Source organism: Lissotriton helveticus, chromosome 5_1 (genome assembly GCF_964261635.1).
Source record: "Lissotriton helveticus chromosome 5_1, aLisHel1.1, whole genome shotgun sequence".
Taxonomy (NCBI): Eukaryota; Metazoa; Chordata; class Amphibia; order Caudata; family Salamandridae; genus Lissotriton; species Lissotriton helveticus.
Genome location: NC_136065.1, coordinates 408213804 through 408234799, shown reverse-complemented (window position 1 = coordinate 408234799; position 20996 = coordinate 408213804). Strand labels below are relative to the sequence as shown.

General features: G+C 46.4%; 1 protein-coding gene across 2 annotated transcripts in view; it reads right to left on the bottom strand.

The window, feature by feature from the left end:
* NPHP4 (nephrocystin 4) overlaps positions 1-20996 on the bottom strand; it is a 941192-nt gene that overhangs the window by 292227 nt on the left and 627969 nt on the right. For both annotated transcript variants that reach the window (XM_078642627.1, XM_078642628.1), the window contains exon 19: positions 14806-14934. In XM_078642627.1, the coding sequence (XP_078498753.1) occupies positions 14806-14934 (129 nt within the window). The remainder of the gene's footprint in view (positions 1-14805; positions 14935-20996) is intronic.

Sequence of the window (20996 nt, the reverse complement as noted above, 5' to 3'; positions counted from 1 at the left end):
GGGCATGTCCAAAAGTGTTGCTTGGATATCCCCCAAAAAGCCAGTGGACCTCAACCATGCTTAGCGTCTCAGTGCTACTGACGTGGAAATCATCCTGCCTAGTGAGTCGGCGGTGTCCAGCCCAAACTGTATGGTGAACTTCGCTGCGTCTCTCCCCTTGGCAATAGCATGTGAGAGCACGGGCCGGGCCTCCTCCGGGCACTCCTCCGGGCACTGTGGCAGCACCTGTGCAACAGTGTCCCACACAGAGTGGGAATAACGGCCCAAGAGACAAGCGGTGGTCACCGACTGCAGTCCTAAACTGGAGGAAGAAAACATCTTCTTCCCAAGGTGGTCCAGCTTCTTGGATTCCCTGTCAGGTGGTGCGTTCGGGAATGCACCCTTGGAATTCTAGGCTTGGACCACCCAGCTCCCAGAGGCGGGGTGTTGGGAGAGGAAAATAGGGTTGTCCGGGACCAGGTGGTGGCGTTGGGCAATCATCCTATCCTAGCCCCTGTGTTGGGCTTGGAACAGGTACCAAGAGGATGTTCGTGAGGGCCTCATTGAACGGCAGTAGGGGCTCCAAAGAGGCAGTTGCCGGCTGAAGCATCTCTGTCAGGAGGTTAGTCTAGATTGCCATTGTAGGAAGCTCGAGGTTTAAGTACTAGGCCACCCTACGCAACACCACTGCGTAAGATGCACCCTCCTCCGTAGCCAAGGCAGAGGGAGAAAGCATGCCACGGTCTGGGGACGTTTCCAGACCATTGGTCTCACCCAACTCCTCTCTCCAGTCTGGTTTTTCCAACTGGTCTGCTAGAGGGTCCACAGAGTACTCCTCACCCTTCTCGGGTAGACACTAAGGAAGATAGGGAACACCAGGGGAGAACAATGGTACAAAAGTACCGGTCGGCGCTGGTTCCGATGTTGGCCGACATTGGTCCGGCTCTGCGTCTACATCGAGGGTGAGCCTGGGGTCTACACCGGCTGGAGAAACAACTGGATTCGGTGTGGGAGGAGGTGTCCAAGGTCCCCTGGTGCCGATCCGGATCAGGCCTGGATTCTTGGGGGCCCTAGAGCCCCCAACCGAGTCTGCCGGGCTTGAGGGTGCACCGGCGAGTCGGGCTGCCCGAAGATGAAATGCAAGGCTTCGTAAAAGCTTCAAATCTGGGCAGAAGTCGCTCCGGCTCCCGGAAAAAGAGGGAAGGCCAGAGTCGACCCAAAATGCTCCACAGGCGGAGCCTGACGACTACCTTCCGCTTCCCAAGTTGCGTCGGCCGACGGATGGGGAGAACGCGAAGAGTGACTGTGCTTCTTTGCCTTCTTTTTGTGCTTCGACTTACCCGAAAACGAAGACTTGAATGAAGAGTGGTGGTGACAACTCTGCAACTGGTCCCGCGACCTCCCTCTCGACTGGGATCTCAAACGGCACGAGCTGACTGCAGGGCCTCGAGAAGCTTTCGGGACAACTTACACAAAGACTTCAGGTTCTTGTTCCGGCAGTCGGAGAACAACTTCAGTTCGTGGTCGCGCTCCAAGCACCAAAGGCACACAAGGTGCGGGTCTGTAACCGACTTCAGTTTGCGACAGGAGTCACAAGCCTTGAAGCCGGTTTGAGGACGGGACATTCCAGCGTGCACCGGGAGTCGAAGAACTTCAAATGACGTCGACAAAAAGTCACAAAAAGAAGAGTCAAAAAGGTACCGCTCTCTCTGGATCTGCGCTGGCTGGCGCGGAAAAAGAAAGTAGTGACGTCAGCGTGCGAGGGCGGCATCTAAGTAGATACTGCGACGCCATTCCGGCGACCAAGACGCCAACGACGAACGCGTAGTCGACCAATGCAACTATTGACGCGCAGGGGTACTGCTGAAAAAAAAAATCTCCGGATCCAGTCTGACACCTTGGGGTAATTCTAAGGTGAGGAATCCATAACTGTCTCTTTCAGATGGGTTACTTACTGAAAGGGGGAATTAGCAACCTTCAGTGTGTACTAGAAGCAGGCAATCCCGTCTTGTCGTTATTTTTTCTTGTTTTTTTATGTTGTGCATCTCCTTAAATTACACTTCTCTTTAGACACTCTATCAAGGTGGCTAGCCCAGAGAAGCCAGTGTGACTAGGGGTTAGGTCTTGACGAAAGCCTTATACATTCTAGACACCCAAGGAATAGGCTGAACCATACTGACCATTTGTTATGGTTGAACAGATTTCCATGTTGTTCTAGAGTTACCTACATATGACAAGAATAGACATTTTTTTTTTTATCAACCATGAAGTAGTTTTACTATTTTTCGTCCTGAGCTATGTGTTCATGAGGTTTTAAGATGCTATAATTTTCAACTGCTTAACCACAATAACTCCCTTATTACAAGATGAACCCGCCCTACCTATTACTTGTTACACATGAATGAGTGGGCCCCATGATGAATCATGCAACCCCAGGGTGGGTGAGGGCTTACAGTCCTATAAACTGATGAAGCAAAGGTATCTTACCTCCTCTGTTGCACAAGCGATATGGATTTACCTACAGTACTGTTTATTATGTATTTATGAGCTCAGAGGATGAACTCTGGATGGTTTTAGTTTTCGCTCTTTTTTGGACCCTACACTTTCTTCCTGACCCTCTACCATTTTTTCTCTTAGTCTGTGAAGTCCAGAATTTGGGCATCTCTAAATCATCACTCTTTCTCAAACCATTTCTTGTTTATTCATTCCTCACATTTCTAGATACTAAGGAAAGTTTGGTGAATATGTCTTATTCAGAAGTGGAGGAGCCACTGAATGTCCAACATTGCAGCCTAAACTGCCTCCACTGTTAGATACTCCTCTGTGGTGGCCTATCTGCTAAAGGGGCGTCACCCTAAAGGCTTTGGGCGCCACTGCCCATATAGGGCATGTTTTTCCAATGCATTTAATTCTGGTTTTGAACTGCCATTTAAACTATGGCAGACACACAAAGAAACTGGGAAGAAAAAAATTCATGTGCACCAGGGACATTTGTTTTTCATGTTTCAGAAATAAACTTCAATTTAAGAGATTATATACTGTGAAGAATTAGGTTTTTGGTAGAGGAGGGAGTGAGCCCTTCTCAAGCAACAGCCACAATCTTTGTCAGGGTGAACCACAAAAAGTCAATAAATTAACCGGTGCTTAACCCTCTGGAAGCTTGGCACAAATGTAGTCAGGCTTAACATACAGGCAATGTATAAAGTTTGTATGCAGCACTCAAACAGTAATAAAGTAAAAACACAACACAAGAAAAATCCCATAACAAATTAATTGATACCTAAACAATGAAAAAGATTTGCATTTCCATAGATGTAAGTAGGTATGGTACCTAAAAGCACAAAGGGCCAAGCGTGCTCCTCTGGTCGTGAAAGACCAGGGGAAGTCACAAGTTCAGGTGGACCGCTATGGAGTGCAGGCTAGATACAGAGACCAGGTTAGTCCTGGTGAAAAAATGACCATCTGAGTCCGGGAGCAAAGAGCCCAGTTTGTGGTGGAGAAGCGTGCAAGGAGAGCGTCATGGATTGTCGTCAATGTAGCATCATGAGCAGGGCGGTCCTCGTGGGCTGTCGTCTCTGTAGGGTGAAGTAGCGTGAAGTACAGATCTCGCATTGTCAGTCGTGCTGGCAGTTGCTGTACAGCAGAGAGTTGTGTACACGGAAGCTTCGACTTGGCAGTCATCACAGGTGGCAAGATCTTAGCACGAACGGCCCGTTCACGGTTGCAAAGAGCTGAAAACCTCAGGATTTCTCCTCCTTCTTTTCCTGAGGAATGCACTCTGATGCCAACCCAAGGCCCAGAACATGGGGAGGTGCCTCTTGGAGTTTAAGGATTCTTTCTAGCAGAGCCCAGCAGGACTTGGGCAGGTCCATTTGCAGGTCCAGACATGTGTAGCTGCAGCAGGTCAGCTGGACAGTTGAAGGGAGGCCTCTTGAGCTTGTTTTGTTCCAGAGGCTTTGAAGAGGAGATCAGTCAGCTAACCCTTGGAGTCCCTTCAGGTAACTTGGGATAAAGGGACCAGCTCCAGTCTTTCTCAGACAGTATGGTAGGTCTCAGGAAGCAGGGCAGACCTCTGGCAGCAGGGCAGTCCTTCTGTAGCATCCATAAGTCCAGGAGCATACTGAAGAGAGTTGATCTGAGGGTCCAATAATTATACCTGATGCCATCTTTGAAGTGGATGAAACTTCAAGACTTCTCCCCACATCTGGAATGTCCTTCCTCCTTGGTCCCACAATCTCTGGAGTCACAAAGAATAGTGTGAAGTTATTTCTGTGTGTGCTGAGGCAGCTCGTTTGACGTGCAAGTGACAGCTCAACCCCTCCCATCAGGTCAAGATGTCCCATGCTGCCAACGTGCACTCCCCTTTGTGATACTTTACGGAAGGAATACACAAAGGCCAACTGCCACCTACACCTAGTCATGTGACTCAGGATACAGGCACCAAATGATTAGGACAAGAAAATGCCTTCTTTCTAAAAGTTGAAAAAAAACAACAGGGGGTTGGAGCTCTTACCTGCAACCACCATGGACCTCTATATACAATCAAAAACAAAAACGGTAGGTGGTTGTTTCTTTCTGTTTTTTTACTTTTCACACAAGATCATTCTATTTAATAAACATGACTTGTAACATTTTATAATACTAACATAACTTTGCTCAATATTTAAGAACAGAGAGAGATAACAAAAAGAATCGTGTCATCTTGTTTATTAATATTGGATTTATTTTGGGATATGGAAAAAGTTTGTATAGGTTTGCGATTCTTTTTGTTATTACTCTGTTTTGTTTTTTGATTCTTTCTAAAAGTGGCATTTTCAGAATTGTGACTTAAAATCTGACTTTATCATTAAAAAGAGTTTTAAATTTCAAATAATTAGAGACCAAATCTTGCATTTCTAACTGTACCCAAAGAAAAGTTATCACTTAGTAAATGTCATCCTAGGCCTCACAGCAGTGAAAAGCAAATTTAGGAGCTTTTCACTATCAGGACATGTAAAACTTAAAAGTATATGTCCAAAGTTTTACAATACAATGAGCCCTGCCCTAAGAGCTGTTTAGGGCCTACCCCAAGGGTGATGTATATGTATTAAAAAGGAAAGTTAAGACACAGCAAAAGATTTATTTTGCCAGGTTGAAATGGCAGTTTGAAAATTGCACACAGGCTGAAAGACTTGTTTAACAAAGTTACTTAAGTGGGTGGTACAATAAGTGTTAGGGGCCCAATAGAAGTTTTTAATTTACAGATCTTGGGTATATATAGAACCACTTTACTAGTGACGTATAAGTAAATTAAATGCGGAAATTCGGTGTAAGTCAAAGTTTCAAAGTTTATTGACAGATCAAAATAAATCTTATCGTCATCCAACAAATAAAACAATTTGCAGTTCATTTCAATAATTACATTAATTGATTAAAAGGTTTTATGTACATAAAAACATAGATTAAAAAGCTCTAGCTTATTAAAATTCATATAATCAAATACATTTAAAACATATCAGGGATGGTAATGTACAAATATCAACAGCCTTCTAGGGTTTCGGAGCAAGAGCCACTAAAGTTTCAATAATTCTTTTTGTCCGATTGCCGAGGCAACGAAAAAAATTGGAAAATGGAACCACTACTGCTTGAGCTGTTTCGCTCTTACAGATCCAGAGGGCGTTAATTCGATCTGTAAATAACAAATTGATACATAAAGGGGCGATCCACCTCCTTCTGGGAAAGATGTATTTAAAATAGAAAAAAATAAGGTGTTTGTCCGTTTTATCTGTACTAGTGCAAAATCTGCAACTTCTAGTGCCCTTTACCGATGTAGCTCCGCGTGCGGTAAAGGCAGCAATACAGAGGGTAGCATATATAAACTGCAGGAACAAACTACGGGCATGTGGTGGTCTGATGTAATCTAGAAATTCTTCCGCCTTGGGTACAACTTTGTGCATTAAAAAACATTTGGTCAGTGTTTCTTTATGGCTGTCCTGTTCGATATGTATGTTACCACCTCCCAAAATCTTTGAGTAACTATTGGGGCAGTATTAGTAGGGCTGGCCCACGGGGCATTCCAGAACTCTGGTAGTCCCAGCTCAGACCACGCATTCTTCATATTCTTTAACCACCCAATCGTCAACATTGCCTTCTTATACTGCATAACATTGCTAAGGCCAGACATATGGCTTTGGAGTTCCCTAGTGGTCCATAAGCGGACCCAATACAATAGCAGTCTTAATGCTGCTGGCTCAGCACCAGTATGGATTCAAAGATCTAGTATAAGAGGCAACAGTGGAGTCCCCTTTCCCACACCTGTAATGGCTCGGAGGAAATTATTCTCCTTAGCGATCCAGCCCTTACCTGCATCTTGTAGATGTCTACCGCAGGGATGACTGGGAACCACTGTGCTTTTTTGCCATTCTAATGATAGCCCCTGCACAGTGACTTGTGGCCTGGGAGCTTTTGGTTATGTGAAGGAGAAAAGACCTAGAGTCTGCTAATCTCACATCTAAATAACTTAAATCTTCAGCCCTTTCCAATGTCTCGGTATTCAGCCAGACCACACCATGGAGCCTCTTTCTTTTTGTATAAACCATTAGCTTGGTTTTAGCAACATTTACTTCCAAACCGAAATCTTTGCAAAATACGCTAACGCTGTTCATACATTTTGCAGCCCCATTCTATTTCTACTTATAAGAAGGGTCAAATCTGCGTAGAATAAGCCTTGGATTTTCTGTCCCACTAATAAAGGGGAATCTTTGACACAATTAGTTAAATACCCTATGCAGTTGTTAAGATAAAGCAAAAAGAGTGTGGGCGCCAAGATGCAACCATATCGGGCCTCCTTTTTGACAGCAACCGGGTCTGTTAGTTCACCCTTGGTGCCATATCGAATTCTCGCATAGCTCTCTTTGTGTACGTGTACAATAATATTTATTATTTCTTTCGGGACCCTCATTTCCCGAAGAATAGTCCACAGCTTCCCTCTGGGGACTAAATCAAAGGACACATGGAGATCTACATATACCACAAATAAATCTCCTCCTCCTAGCACAACAGTCTTCCACTTAATCTGCATAAATCCAAGTACCTGGTCAATGGAGCTAGTTGACAGTATAAATCCTGCTTGTAGATTTGAAATTACATTTCTCATCTATCCACTCCACTAATCGGTCCATAATTAGTTTATAGAAAATCTTCTGGAGGCTATCCAGAAGAATGATTGGATGGAAGTTTGATGGATCACTGGGACTACCCTTTGTAAATACAGGCACAATCGCTGCCCCCTTCCACATTTGGGGACTTAAGAGTGCCGGCAGTGATCGCAATTGAGATTGAATTGATATATGGCACCCATATGCTGGTGTTATATTTATATGGATCACCAGGGATTCTGTCCAAACAAGGGGCCTTCCCTTATTTAAGTGCATTACCTGCTGCTAGGGTTTCTTTTAGTGTAAATTCTACTGTAACAAGACACAGTCTCTGGAATTATATTTTCGCTGAGCATGTTGGGTGAAAATGCACAACTATAGATGCAGAGAACTTAGAATACGGCTGGCGGCTCTACGCTGCCACCGGGAATTGGCAGTCGATCTGCAAAATCCTAAATAAACCACTAAGATTTCTATCCACACTTAGATCATACCCTCTTTGGATTACTGCTCTTGTCATTCTAATTCTTCTCCAATTACTTTGGACAGGACCAAACCATATGATAAAAATCTCTCCTCAGGTCTTGGCACCTAGGGTCTCAGGGTTATCCCGAATCCCATCTTTCCACAGACTTAAGGGTGTGAAGTAACCCTGATGCAGATACTTGAACTGCACCAATCGAAGCCTTGCCGAAATTGCCAGAACTCGGGGAGCCATACAAGCACCACACCAATCCGGCTCATCCAGCTCTCCCACGCACATCTCCCATCTGTCTTTCGGGGGGCCCATCAGATCAGGCGAGTGCACCATAAAAGTACTGTAGATCTGCAAGATCTCACCCTTCCCCAAGTGGCCCATCAGTAAGTGTCCCTCAAGTATGCTATATTCAGGGACCCAATCCAGGTCCCTACAGTATTCAAAGAGAACATGATGGAGCTGGAGGTACCTACAAAATAGAGGGGCAGGCATCTGGAACTCAGTTCTCAGATCCTGAAATGCTCTAATGTGATCCTGGTTCCAAACATCACCCAACCTCAAATTCCCTATGGAGTCCCAGCCCCTAAAACCCTACAACTTGCCTATCTGTACCATCCAGTCAACTACCTACCCACAGAGAGGTCTCGAGCATGAGTGTAGGATCCCAGGCAATCTAACGCAAAGTAGCTCTCCAAAAACACCATCCGGGTCACCTCTGGCAGGGAGCCTGGGACAGAGGCGCCAAAAAGTACAGCACTCACTGTATCCAAGTCTATAAGGGAAAATTCACCCTGATATGCAGGGTCACCACCATCCCCCATGCATCAAATCATTAATAGGCACCAGTTGGGCTGCCTAATAATGGTGGCGAATGCTGCCATGGTAAGCCCACCATTATAAACCGATAGCACACATCTGCCCAAAGCCACCGTCTGGAGCTTATTGGCCAAAATAAATTACATCCCATTGCAGCCAAGATGGAAAACCAATACCTGGAAATATGTTGTAGAAAATTCAGGAGGACATAGAATAATTTTGAGTGCACCATCATTTTAAACTTGGCTATTTTGCCAAGAAGATTAAGAGGGGCTTATCCAATCTTGTCAGATCTTCATGAACATGCCAGATCAAGTAAGATTAAGGCTCCATGTGAGGCCCGTCTCCCAAAAGACATGAACTCTGAGGTATTGAAAGCCCAGGTTGTTTATCGGGACCCGAGGGTGCCAACCTTCATCATGGCTGTCTCCCCGCAACAGCACCAACAGGGACTTATCCCAGTTTACCTGCAACCGGATGCCACACCAAAAACATTCAGTATTTGAAGGAGCCACGGCCCTGTTTCGGCCGGTTTGGACAAAAATATTAACACGTTGTCGGCATAAAGAGCTCAATTGCATGGCCCCAGTCGAAAACCCCACGCCTGCGCATCACAACGGATTCATTTTGTCAAAGGCTCTATGGTCATGGTGAAAAAGAGGAGAGCGAGTGGACAACCCTGTCTGGTGCCCTGTTCGATGGGGAACCGATGGGATAGCACCCCAGTAATACGAACTCAGGCATGAGATGCGGAGTACAGGACCTTGATGAATGCACGAATATTGGGCCCAAACCCAACCTTGATGAGAGTTTCCTCCAGAAACGACCAATGGACAGTATCAAATGCCTTCTTGAAAGTAATCAGAAGAAGGCCTGCTGAACCTCCCAGCACTCTAACCCGATCTAACACCAAGTGTACCCGTCAAATGCAATGTCTAGTGCTACGGCGGGGATAAAGCCACATTGGTCCTGGTACACCATGTGGGAAATGACCGGAATCAATCTCATGGCTAGGAGCTCAGCTTACAGTTTAACCTCCGTATAGATAAGGGAGATAGGCCAAAATGAGGCACAGTGGCTGCGGGGTTGGCCTGGTTTGGTTAAACAGAGAACCCAGTAAATATATAGTTAATAACTCTCCTGTGTTAGACAACCAGTCAAGCTGAGCTTAGTCTTGTGGCAGTGGAGTATACTCCCAGCATCTCCTTTACAAATGGGCCCTGTTGCCTAGCGTTTGCTCTCCCGAGCCGAGTGTCAACTGAAGTCCCTGCTACACGGTGCCAAGAAGAAACAGCACACAACATCTGGCCTTAAGAAACATCTTAGTAACTTTTAAGATCAGTAAGCAAAATGGCATCTATCTCATCCAGCGGCTCGCTCGTTGCAACCCACGACTACTACAGAAGACGTCTGGGCTCTACTTCCAGTAACAGCTCCTGTGGTAGTGTTGAGTACTCTGGGGAAGTTATCCCTCACCACCCAGGTCTCCCCAAAGCGGATCCTGGTCACTGGTGGGCTAGCTTCTTCTTCGGAAAACCAACCCATCCGGCCATGACAACTGTGTCGGAGACCCCAGAGAATTCAGGAACATTCCGGGTGACCAATGGCGTGATCACGTGTGGTCTGGCTCAAGAGGTGATGAGGAAGCACCATGCCAGTGAGCCCAATAAACCATTTGGGCCCCCGGCGTGAACGGGACCCGGCGTATGTCCCCGCCAGTGCCTGGTTGCCTGCTTCCAAGAAAAACGCTAGGAGACAGCGCCCATTGTCCATTCCCTCCCCTTCTTCCCTCCCCCCCCTCCCCTACCCCACTCCCGCCCCAAACCCCTCCTTTTGTCTTATTTTCATGGCTGCTGTCATGTAGAAGTAGTTTTTATCATGATGAAAATCCCCACCGTTATTTGTTTTTTACCATTTTAAATAACTTGAACAGGTTATGTTTTTTTTCTACTCTGGCCTGTGTGGCCTTGTGCTTTATACTTGTTGAAAACTGATAAAAATGTAAGCAGCCAAAAAAAACAAAAAAAAACTCTCCAGTGTTAGAAAAAACAATGTTTTTCTTGTAAAGCCCTCACCCACCAGGGTTACCGCTTGGTGGCATGCTTCATCATCGGGTCCATCCCGATCCGCTGCATATTGGGCGTGCTGTAACCTCTGATTTACGTGAGAGCACTTGTTGGAGAGGGAGTGGAGAAAGGTGCCAGGTTACAGTATCATTTAAAAATACCTGGCTAGTAGCTATATCTATTTTATTCCGGCCTCTCGTCGGTATGATTAATAATTAGGAGACAGTTAGGAAGGCGAGATTGGTAATGTGTCTAACAACAAGGAGCTAAGAGGGAATTAGGGTCATAGGTCACCCTCCACTCGACAACTTTTCAGGAAAAAAGAACCTACACCCTAGGCATTATTTACTTTTTAACTTAATGGTGTATCATGTGTCGCAAAACATTACAACTAGCCTCCCCTCTTTCAATTAATGGGGTAGGAGATACATCCACATGGGGCCTCCGTTGAAGGTTTTAGGGCCAGGGATCTGTGGGCCTGCTCGAGAAAGAAGCAAGAGGATAACCCCTCAGGGTCCATCCAGGACCGTAGCCATTGTTCAAGAAAAACAAAGCCCTCAACCCCCTCCGGGAATCCAATAAACTGGAGGTTATTCCGGTGGGTCTTTTTGAGACAAGCGGCTGTCGTCTGAGAATAGGCTTCGTACTGTGTCCTTCAGTTCAAATATCCTCCCTTCAGCCTCTGTCACTCGATCTATAGTTTCAAGAAGAACGTGACGCAACAAAGCCACATCCACTCACAAACTCTCCTAAATTAACCTTCAGTGTGGCTTTGGAGTCCTGAATCATCTGCAGGAGAACCGAGGTATGGTCGTTCAGCAGTGGTGAATCTTCCATGAGGATTCCATTATCTGTCCCCTGGGGCAGGGAACTTGCCCATCTTGGCCTGGCCCAGGGGTGCCTTATCCCGATCCATGACAGTCTGCCCTCAAAGGACGCCACTTAGAGATGTAAGGGAAAATCAACAGAAGGGGGTTCACTGGCCACACTGCCTCAGCACCACGCCGACCACGGAGAAGGTACCGCATCCAGGCTCACCACAGGGGAAAGCTAGCCTGCTTGCACAATGGGCAGCACAAGCAGCCAGCCTTCAACACCTGGTCCAGCACCACAGTGAACACATATAGAAGGTGTTCAAGTCGCTCAAACCCACAGGAGAGAGAAGCAGGTCCTAGTCTGACGCTAATGTTGTATCAAGGAGATCCTGCACAGTATTCCTCCACCTGCGACTTAATCCTGTCCAGTCCAGACACAATCCCCACTACACCTGGGGTAGGGTTCAACGGCGGAGCAGTGAAGGAAGGAAAACCCAGAAGAGCAAGAGGGACACCAACATAGCACATTCGTCTCCCACACACACACACCCACCAGATCCCTTGGTGCTCGCCTCAGGCGGCCTCTCACTGCTCTCTCCATGCCCAGGGGAGCCTGCCTTCCGATGGCGTTCCAGTGGTGATGAGCAGGCCCCACGAGGATCTCCAATCAGCAACAAAGTCAAGGGGGGGATCAGCCAGAACTTACAATGGGGGGCCCCATCACTCTCACTTCGAGCCCGTCCCAGCAGTAGGCAAACTTTAGGGGGAGCTCTTCCAATGGGCCCACAAGGTAAGTTTGCGGGCTCTCTCTCATGGCCCCCAGACCTCTGCTGCCCCAGCCCTTAACAGCTGTCAATGTGCAGAAAGCCAGTCACAGACCCAGGCAGTACAAGTATTTGTGAGGGGTGTGGAATTTCCTCCTAAACAAGCGCCATGAAGAAACAATGCTGAGGCCCACGTATCATAACACGGCGGTCCAGGTCAAACCCGTCTGTAGGGGACCTCAGTGGCCTGTACGTCACACCTCCAAGCTCACTCTGGCATTGGCCCTAGCCTCTTCTGCGGCATGAAAGAAAGTAGGCAAGCACTCCCAAAGGGGCCGGCTGACCCAGGATCACATCACATGAGTGGACCTGCATAGTCCCTCTAATACCGCCCATCCAGCTTGGGCCATAAGCGGATAAGGACCACGAGTAGGGAAATAACCCAGTCAGGCTTGCTGTATTGCTCACCTCGGCCAGGAGAGGTGGCAAGTGGTCAGGGAGACAGGGAGACCCGAGCCGACCAGTAAAAGCACACCAGCACCCAGTTTGTCAACCTCTCAGCTGTGACAGATGGGAGCTCACCAGAGCACAGTAGCCATCTTGCCCACCATGCCACGCTCCCTACAAATACAATTTTAAAGCATAACTTCACATTTTTACTTGCATGAAATTCATTTTTCTCATGTAATAGTATGTTATAAAGTGTTGCAATATTAATAGAATGAGGAACTTGTGCTCTCATCTGGCTGCTTTTCACTAGTCATTTTCTTGTTTTCCACCATTCCTTATTTTCTTTCTTGTTTTTTGCTTTCCAATTTTTTGGGTTTCACAGAAACACCAAGCTACATATTTTAGTACCCATCAGTTGAGAGTGATTCAAGAGCATGCATTTCTAACGGGCAACTGTTTCTCTGACACCATGATGTGCTAATTACAGAGTCGAAATATCAGAATCAGAGCTCTCCTCAAATGAATGTGGACTTCATTTTAATGTTGGAACCATGTTTCTACAGTGGTCTTTAGAGGCTATCATAGCACGGTAGGGGTTTTATTTTAGCAACCCCTCTAAGCCATAGAACGAATTTTCTGACTTAAATAAGATAACACCATCAATTGCCTGTATAAAGGATTTGTCTCTTGATCTAGCATTTGGTGGGTGGGGGCAGATCATGACAAGCTTTTCTGCCAACTTTAATCCATAAATATTTTCAACTATTGGTATGGATCCTTGAGTAATTTGGGGAGGCAGTTTGTTATGGCAATTACACTGGATGGAATTAAAAGTAACTTTTAAAAGTCCCACTAATTTGTGTTCCTTCTTGTGTGTTCCATTCGGTTGAAATTGTTTTTGTGTTGTATAAGAGGATAATACATAAGTAATAAGACTATTTAGTTAATTGTACAAGAAATTTGTTACGCTTACCCAACAGAAACATTGTTTTTTTTCTTCAGTAATTGTTTAGACTTGATATGAAAGAAGCAAGTGCCCACAGTTTCAAGGGGTAAGTAAATGCCCTTCTTCTTAAAAATACAAACTATATTTCCTTAGTTAACACATGTCACCAAGGGTTATTGCAGAGGAACTGCCTATCACAAACATCACTTATTAACACTTTGGTTGCTTTGAGGCAGCTTTCAGATCTCCATATCGGCCTTTTCACATCAGGGAATAAATAATCCAAACAAATATTAGCTGAAATTAAAAGCTAGCTCTTAAGTCATCTTTGTTTCAAACACCTTTCTGCCTTGAGAGTAGTGATAGTAGTGATAGCAATTTGTGTAAGGTTAAGCTAACAGTCATTGGTGAATCTCTGTGCAGATTAAGTCAGAATTCCTGCACATTCTGTTTTGTCTATCAGATCCTAGTTGCCACAGCTTCCTTAGCGCAGAATATACCATCATGCTTTGTTATCCAGTTTTTGCAAAATGACAAAAATTATACCCCTCTGTCCCTATCTCCTCCCAAAAGCCAACCTTCTTTGGCCCTCTAAGATTAGTGCATATCACCCCTTCTAGACACCTTTGCTTTCCTCCTCCACAGGAGAAAGTGGGCATCTAGTCAGTGACACTCCTGTCATTCAAAATAGCCAAGTGTTGTGGTTTCTATTAGAACAATAGCACTTAAAAGATTAGGTGCTAAAGCAAGAGTACCAGCCAGAGAGTAGCCATTGGTGGGAAATTCTTCTGATGTGATATATCTAGCCCTAAATAGTAAGAACAGCAGAGTAACCTGGTAATATTAAATGTTACACCTTGTAGTTGTACGCCTACAACTAATACCTCTAAGCTCAAATCAAAGGCGATGTCAGTCAAGTGAGGTTGAGATGCTGGAGATGTTGGATAGTGAGGACATGCCATCTGTCAAAGAAATTAGCTCCTTGGCACTTTGACACATCATTCATCAGGTAGTGGGCTCAAACCTTATGAATGGGAGCTCGCTATTTACCACAGAGAGTGGGGATACCACTGGGGCAGGTGTCTGGCAGGTGACTTAGAGGAAAGTCCTTTTCATTAACATCTATAACGGCCAATATGTATCCGCTCAACAATTCATAATAATTTCTATTAAAACTTTAAACTAATATGGTGTTTCCTATTAGGGTTCCTTGTTACTCTGTTTTGTTTGTTTGTTTTAATTACATGTGCATGTACATCTTTCTCTTCATATTTATTATACTGTTTCACATAAAGCATTTAAAAACAACAGGGCTTTAAAATAAAAGATAATAAAGAAAACATATTTATACCTACCACTATTGGCATTATAGGAATACAAACTACCTCCATGGAACCCACTAGTACCGTCATGGGCTGAGACAATACGAGATCGTGATGGTGGTAGTGAATCAGATCTTTTAAATTTTTGCTCACAAACATGACCTGTAATAAAACATGCAAACTTTATGAAACCATAATGACATAAGATTATAAAATATTTACCTAGAATAACACCTTTTATATGAAAACAATTGTTATTTAAATATTTAAAGCACATAAGAATTGATATAGTCATTATTGTTGGTTTGAGGGGTGAGTGTGCACTTATCAGTCCAAATATTAGATGTTAGTTTAATAAATGGACATTACAGGATCAGATAACAAAAAACAGAAGTATTTCAGTTGTTAAATTTTGAAGAATATTGGTCATAAATTTCATGGTTTTCCACATTTTTCTGTAGCGATTATTTAGCAAATGTGACTTGTATTAGTCAATTTTGGGCAGTGCTGTACAGTAGAGTGGCATGTCAGAGTGCAGTGACAGGTTGTACAATGGCATAAGGTGGAGTGGAGTACAGTGGAGTGGAGTAGAGTGGATTGGCGTTCCATACAGTATAGTAGAGAATCATGTCAGAGTGGAGTGGCGTGTTGTACAGTGGAGTAGAGTGTTGTGGCGAAGATTGGAGGGGCCTAGACTGGAGTGGCCTAGACTGGAGTGGCCTAGACTGGAGTTGCGAGTTGGAGTGGCGTGTCATAGAGTGAAGTGGAGTGTCAGAGTGGATTGGTGTGGATTTTCGTAGAGTGGAAAGCAGTGTCAGAGTGGAGACGGGTATCAGAGTGGATTGGTGTTTCACAGAGTGGCATTTCAGAGAGTGTATTAGAGTGGAGTGTCGTACAGTGGAGTGGCATAGAGTTGAGTGGTGTAGAGTGGAATGGCGTGCCGTTGAGTGGAGTGTCATGTCGTGTTTGAGTGGGTAGAGTGGAGGGGCATAAAGGGTAGTAAAATGTTGTAAAGTGGGCTGGCATTGAGTAAAGTTGAGGGAAGAGTCAGCGTGCCCAGGTATAGAGTGTCGTAGAGTGGAGTGGCATGGTGTGTGGCGAGTAAAGTGGTGTGTCGTAGTGTCTTTTGTCATATATAAACAAGTTACTTACCTTCCGTAACGCATTATCTGGTAGAGACTCTATCTAGCTGCAGATTCCTTACCTTTGAATTTCCCAGGCGTCAAGCTGCCATCCGGAAACTTTTGCTGAGCAACACCCCTTGCGCGCGCCATTGTGTGACTCCATTCAGCTCTGCTTGATATTGGCGGCGTTGTTAGCTCAGTAATGCTGTTGAGGTACCTATATAGGCGCTACACAGGCGCAAGGACGTCAGTACTTTTTGTTTTTTACACACCAGAAGCGCAGATCCACAAAGTAACTGATGTAGTCGTGTGCAAAACTAGGGCCCTTAACAGGGGAGTAACCCCAGCTCTACAACATTAGTCCACACAGCGGGGAGGCATTGGTGGAGCTGTAAGGAATCTGCAGCTAGATAGAGTCTCTACCAGATAATGCGTTATCGAAAGTAAGTAACTTGTTCATCTGATAGAGACTTCTAGCTGCAGATTCCATAACTTTGAATTAGATACCCAAGCCATACCATCCAGGTGGTGGCTTGCGGAACAATACTTCAAACTAGGAAGTCCTGCATTGATGCCCAACAGATATCTAGAACTGGGACACCCTGAGCCAAGGCCGAAGTCGCAGCCTTTCACCTCATGGAATGAGCCCTTAATCCCTCGGCTGGTTGCTTCTTTGCCTGGGCATAGCAGATCTTAATACAGAGAATGACCCAGTGAGAGATGGTCCTTTTCTGCACTGTCTTTACCTTCTCAGCTCCCACGTATCCAACAAAGAGTTGGTCATCCACCCGGAACTCTTTAGTGCGGTGAAGGTAGAACAACAATGTTCTTTTTGGGTCCAGTCGGTGGAGACACTCCTCTTCCTTAGAGGGATGCGGGGGAGCAAAGAATGTGGGCAATGTGATGGATTCACCCAAACGGAATGGGGCCACAACTTTCGGCAAAAGGAAGCCTGGGTGCAGAGCACCACTTCATCTGGAAAAGACATCAGATTGGGAGGCGAGGAAGAGAACGCCTACAACTCACTCACCCTCCGGGCAGAAGTAATCGCCACTAAGAAGGCGGTTTTGATGGTCAACAGCCAGAGGGGACAATTGGGTAAAGGCTCAAAGGGAGAACAAATCAGGTAGGTGAGGACCAAAGTAAGGTCCCACTGTGGCAAAACAAAGGACGTGGGTGGAAACAAGTGAGCCAGCCTTTTTAGAAATCTATGTACAATAGGAGACTTGAAGGGCTGGTCTGGCAGCCGCAAAAAAGCAGACAGAGCAGAAATGTAACCCTTGAGAGGCTGGGCAAGGGTCAGAATGAACAAAAGAACAGTAGAAAGAGAAGAAGAAAAGAGGGTCAATAGACCTATCTGTACAGTAGAATACAAATTTCTGCCAACCGCAGGCGTATACCATCTTAGTGGAGGGCATCCTGGCCATCAAAATAACATTGCATACTTCGGGAGGAAGGTCAAAAGCCCTCAACTGCTGCCACTAAATCTCCACACATGGACGTGCAGAGTTGACAGGTATGGGTCAAGGACCCTCCCCTACTGCTGCTATGGCAGAAGATCCTCACAAAGGCGCAGCCTGATCGGAGGATCGATGCTAATTTTCAGAAGCTCTGGATACCAGTCGCTCCTGATCTTCAGAAACCTGGGATGGAGGGGTATGGGCGGAAAGGCGTGTAGCGATGAAGTGTCACCGGGGATAGCCGCCTTGGAAACTCCAGTGCACAGTACTGCTGACACTCTGCGTTCTCTTCTGAGGCAAACAAATCTAACCAAGGTTCTCCCCACTGTTAAAAGCGACCTTGCGCCACCCCCGACTGGAGACACCATTCATGAGCCGCTAGGCATTGACGATTGAGTTCGTCCTCCATGGCTATCAGACAACCTCCCAGGTGTTGAACCACTAGGGTTATCCCCTGCCGATTCACCCATGTCCAGAGACGCAAGGCCTCACAAACAAGGGTCCACGACCCTCCTCACCTTGCTTGTTGCAGTACCACATAGCAGTGGTGTTGTCCGTGAACACCTGCACTAACTTCCCCTTGACAGAGGGAAAAATGCCTTCAATGCCAACCAAATCGCTCGGAGATGCAACAAATGTATATGGAGTCCCGACTCCACTGGAGACCAGTGTCCCCTGATCTCTACCTCTCCAAGATGGCCACCCTATCCCAGAAGAGACGCATCTGTCACAACTGTAAGATCTGATTGTGGAAGGGAGAGTAGTCTGCCATTGACCCAATCACGGTTCGTCAACCACCACTGCAGATCTTTTGCAGTTCCTTCTGAGATCTGAAACACAGCGGTGGGATTTCCCTTATGCTGTACCCACTGAAACTTCAATACCCACTGCAGAGCCCACATATGCCAGCTGGCATGCTTTACTAACAGTATGCATGAGGCCCAACAACCTTAGAGTCAGCCTCACTGAAATCCAGGAAAGAGGCTGAAATATCAGTATCATGGCATGAATATTCTGGCCTCGCTGCTCGGGAGTATAGACCCGAAACCACACTGTGTCCAGAACAGCTCTGATGAAAGAGGGCTTACATGGTTAGAAACCCCTTCCAATTCCATGATAGGAGCAAAAGGTAGACTGGCTACGAGGATCAGTAGAGAGGCCCAAGGATCTGGCCATAGCTCGCGAGTCCTCGAAGCTCACTAGGGCCGATTCTGCCTCTTCCCCAAAAAGGTGGGTCCCATCAAAGGGCATGTCCAGAAAATTTGCCTTGACATCCCCCGAGAAGACAGTTGTCCTAAGCAAGGCATGGCGGCTCAACACCACTGTTGTGCAAATCAATCTGCTCAGCAAATCTGTTGTATCAAAGCCACACCTGATGGTAAATTTCGCTACATCTCTCTCGTTCTAAAGAGCTTGAGAGAGCACAGCCCGGTCCTCCTCCGGGACTTGTGGCACCACTTGAGCAACCGTCTCCCAAAGGGAGTGGGAGAAACGGCCCAATGCGCATGAGGTATTCAGCAACCGAAATGCCAGGCTGGAAGAAGAAAACATTTTCTTCCCAAATGAATCCAGCCTCTTGGATTTCCTATCAGGAGGGGTGGAGGGGAACGCACCCTGGGAAGTAGAGGCCTGCACCACCAAACTGTCTGGGTGGGGTGTTGGCTGAAGAGCTTTGGGTCAACCGGAGATGGGCGATGTTGGCGGCAGATTGCCCTATTCACAGGAGCCCCTATGCTAGGCTTGGACCAGATGCCTGGAAGGACATCAGGAGTGCTTCATTAAAGGGCAATAGGGATTCTGAGGTGGAAGCCCTAGTGTAAAGCACTTCGGTCAGGAGATTAGTCCTGACCTCCACTGAGGGCACCTCCCTCAAGGACCTCAAGCAGCCCTCAACCTCCATGGCATAAGATGCCACCTCCTCCATAGCCACAGTTGGCGGAGAAAGCATACCGGTATCTGGAGAAGTGCCCAGTCCACTGGCCTCCCTAAGTTCCCCATACCAGTCCAACTGCTCTGCAGAGTCATCCTGGTAATCAAGAGGGTCCATAGACCCCTCCTATTCCTCTCCTGAACTTAACGCAGCCACAAAGTGCTCAGGCGACAACATCGATCCTCTCGGTTTAATCAACGTCAGAATCGGAGTCAAACGACAGGGTTCAGGCTTCGTTTCATTGGAATGAGGATGGGGCTAACACAGCCAATGGGCACCGGCAGCACCGCAGGCATAGACTTCGGGCACGATGCTGGAGGAGGCCACGGTGAAACGACTGGTGTCGACCCAGATCTGGGATTGAATCCCTGAGGTCCCACCGGTGCTGTGGCAGGAGCCAACTGCGTCAAATACAATGGGGCCCCTCCTGACCCCGAAGGGCCCAAAGGCTCGCTACAGGGGTCGGCCCACTCAAATCCACGGCGCATGCCCTCATAACACTCTTTAATTGGAGCTGGGGTCACTCCGGCTCTCAGAAAAGGGGGGAGGCGCGAAGTCGACCCTGGCTCCGGCTCCTCTTAACCGTGCTTCTTACCTCCTTTGTCGACGGACAACATCCATGCGCCTCTTTCCAGAGTGTTCCGATGACCTCGAGTGGGATAAATGGGACTTTGAGCTCCGGGAGCGGTCCTGCGACCTCCTCTTCTTCGATCATGACCGTGACCTCCGAGGAGTCTCGCTTGACAATGTCAGCTGTCGGGCCGCAAAGAGTTTCAAAGCACGCTCCCTCAAGGTCTTAAGAGCCATGACACGATAGTCCGAGCACGACTTAGGATCATGGTGACGCTCGAGTCACCATATGCATACAAGGTGGGGATCGGTGACCGACATTGTGCGGGGAAAGAGCATACACGGCTTAAACCCTGTCTTCCTAGAAGACATCCCTCGCAGACGATGAAAAAATACAGAAGCTGACAAAACGTTGAGAAAATAACTGACAAAAAGCGACAGAGGGGTAGCTCTTCCCAGATCGGCTCTTAATTGGTGCGGAAAGAAAATAACTGACATCTACGCACCTGGGTGGCACCTATATAGGTACCATGACGTCATAACAGGCGCGAACGACGTCGACAACGCCACGTGGAGCATAGAGCCACCCAATAGCGCACGCAAGGGGTATTACCCAGCAAATATTTCCGGATCCAGCCTGATCCTTGAGAGATTGTTTCTCTCCGGATCCAGTATGACACCGGGAAAATTCAAAGGTAAGGAATATGCAGCTAGAAGTCTCTATCAGATATATACATACACACACACACATATATATATGATCAAGTCAGGGATATGCCGAAACGCGTCGTGATGATATGGACGAATATTGGAAAATAAATTAAAATAAGCACCAAACAGAGTCTACCTCGTCTTATTGCAAGTTATTATTATTATTGTAAATATAGGAACTCACCCGACTAACCAAAAATTTTTGTCTATTTGGCTTCAATGCAAAAGATACACATCAGATACTGTTGACAAAATAACGCGATACTTGGTTTTCTGCCGTTACCGTGGCAGACACCCCTTTTGCATTGAAGCCAAATAGACAAAAATTTTTGGTTAGTCGGGTGAGTTCCTATATTTACAATAATAATAATTTTGTACTTTTCTAATTTTTTAACGTGTCTCCAAAGCGCCCCATCACAAAGCTAGTGG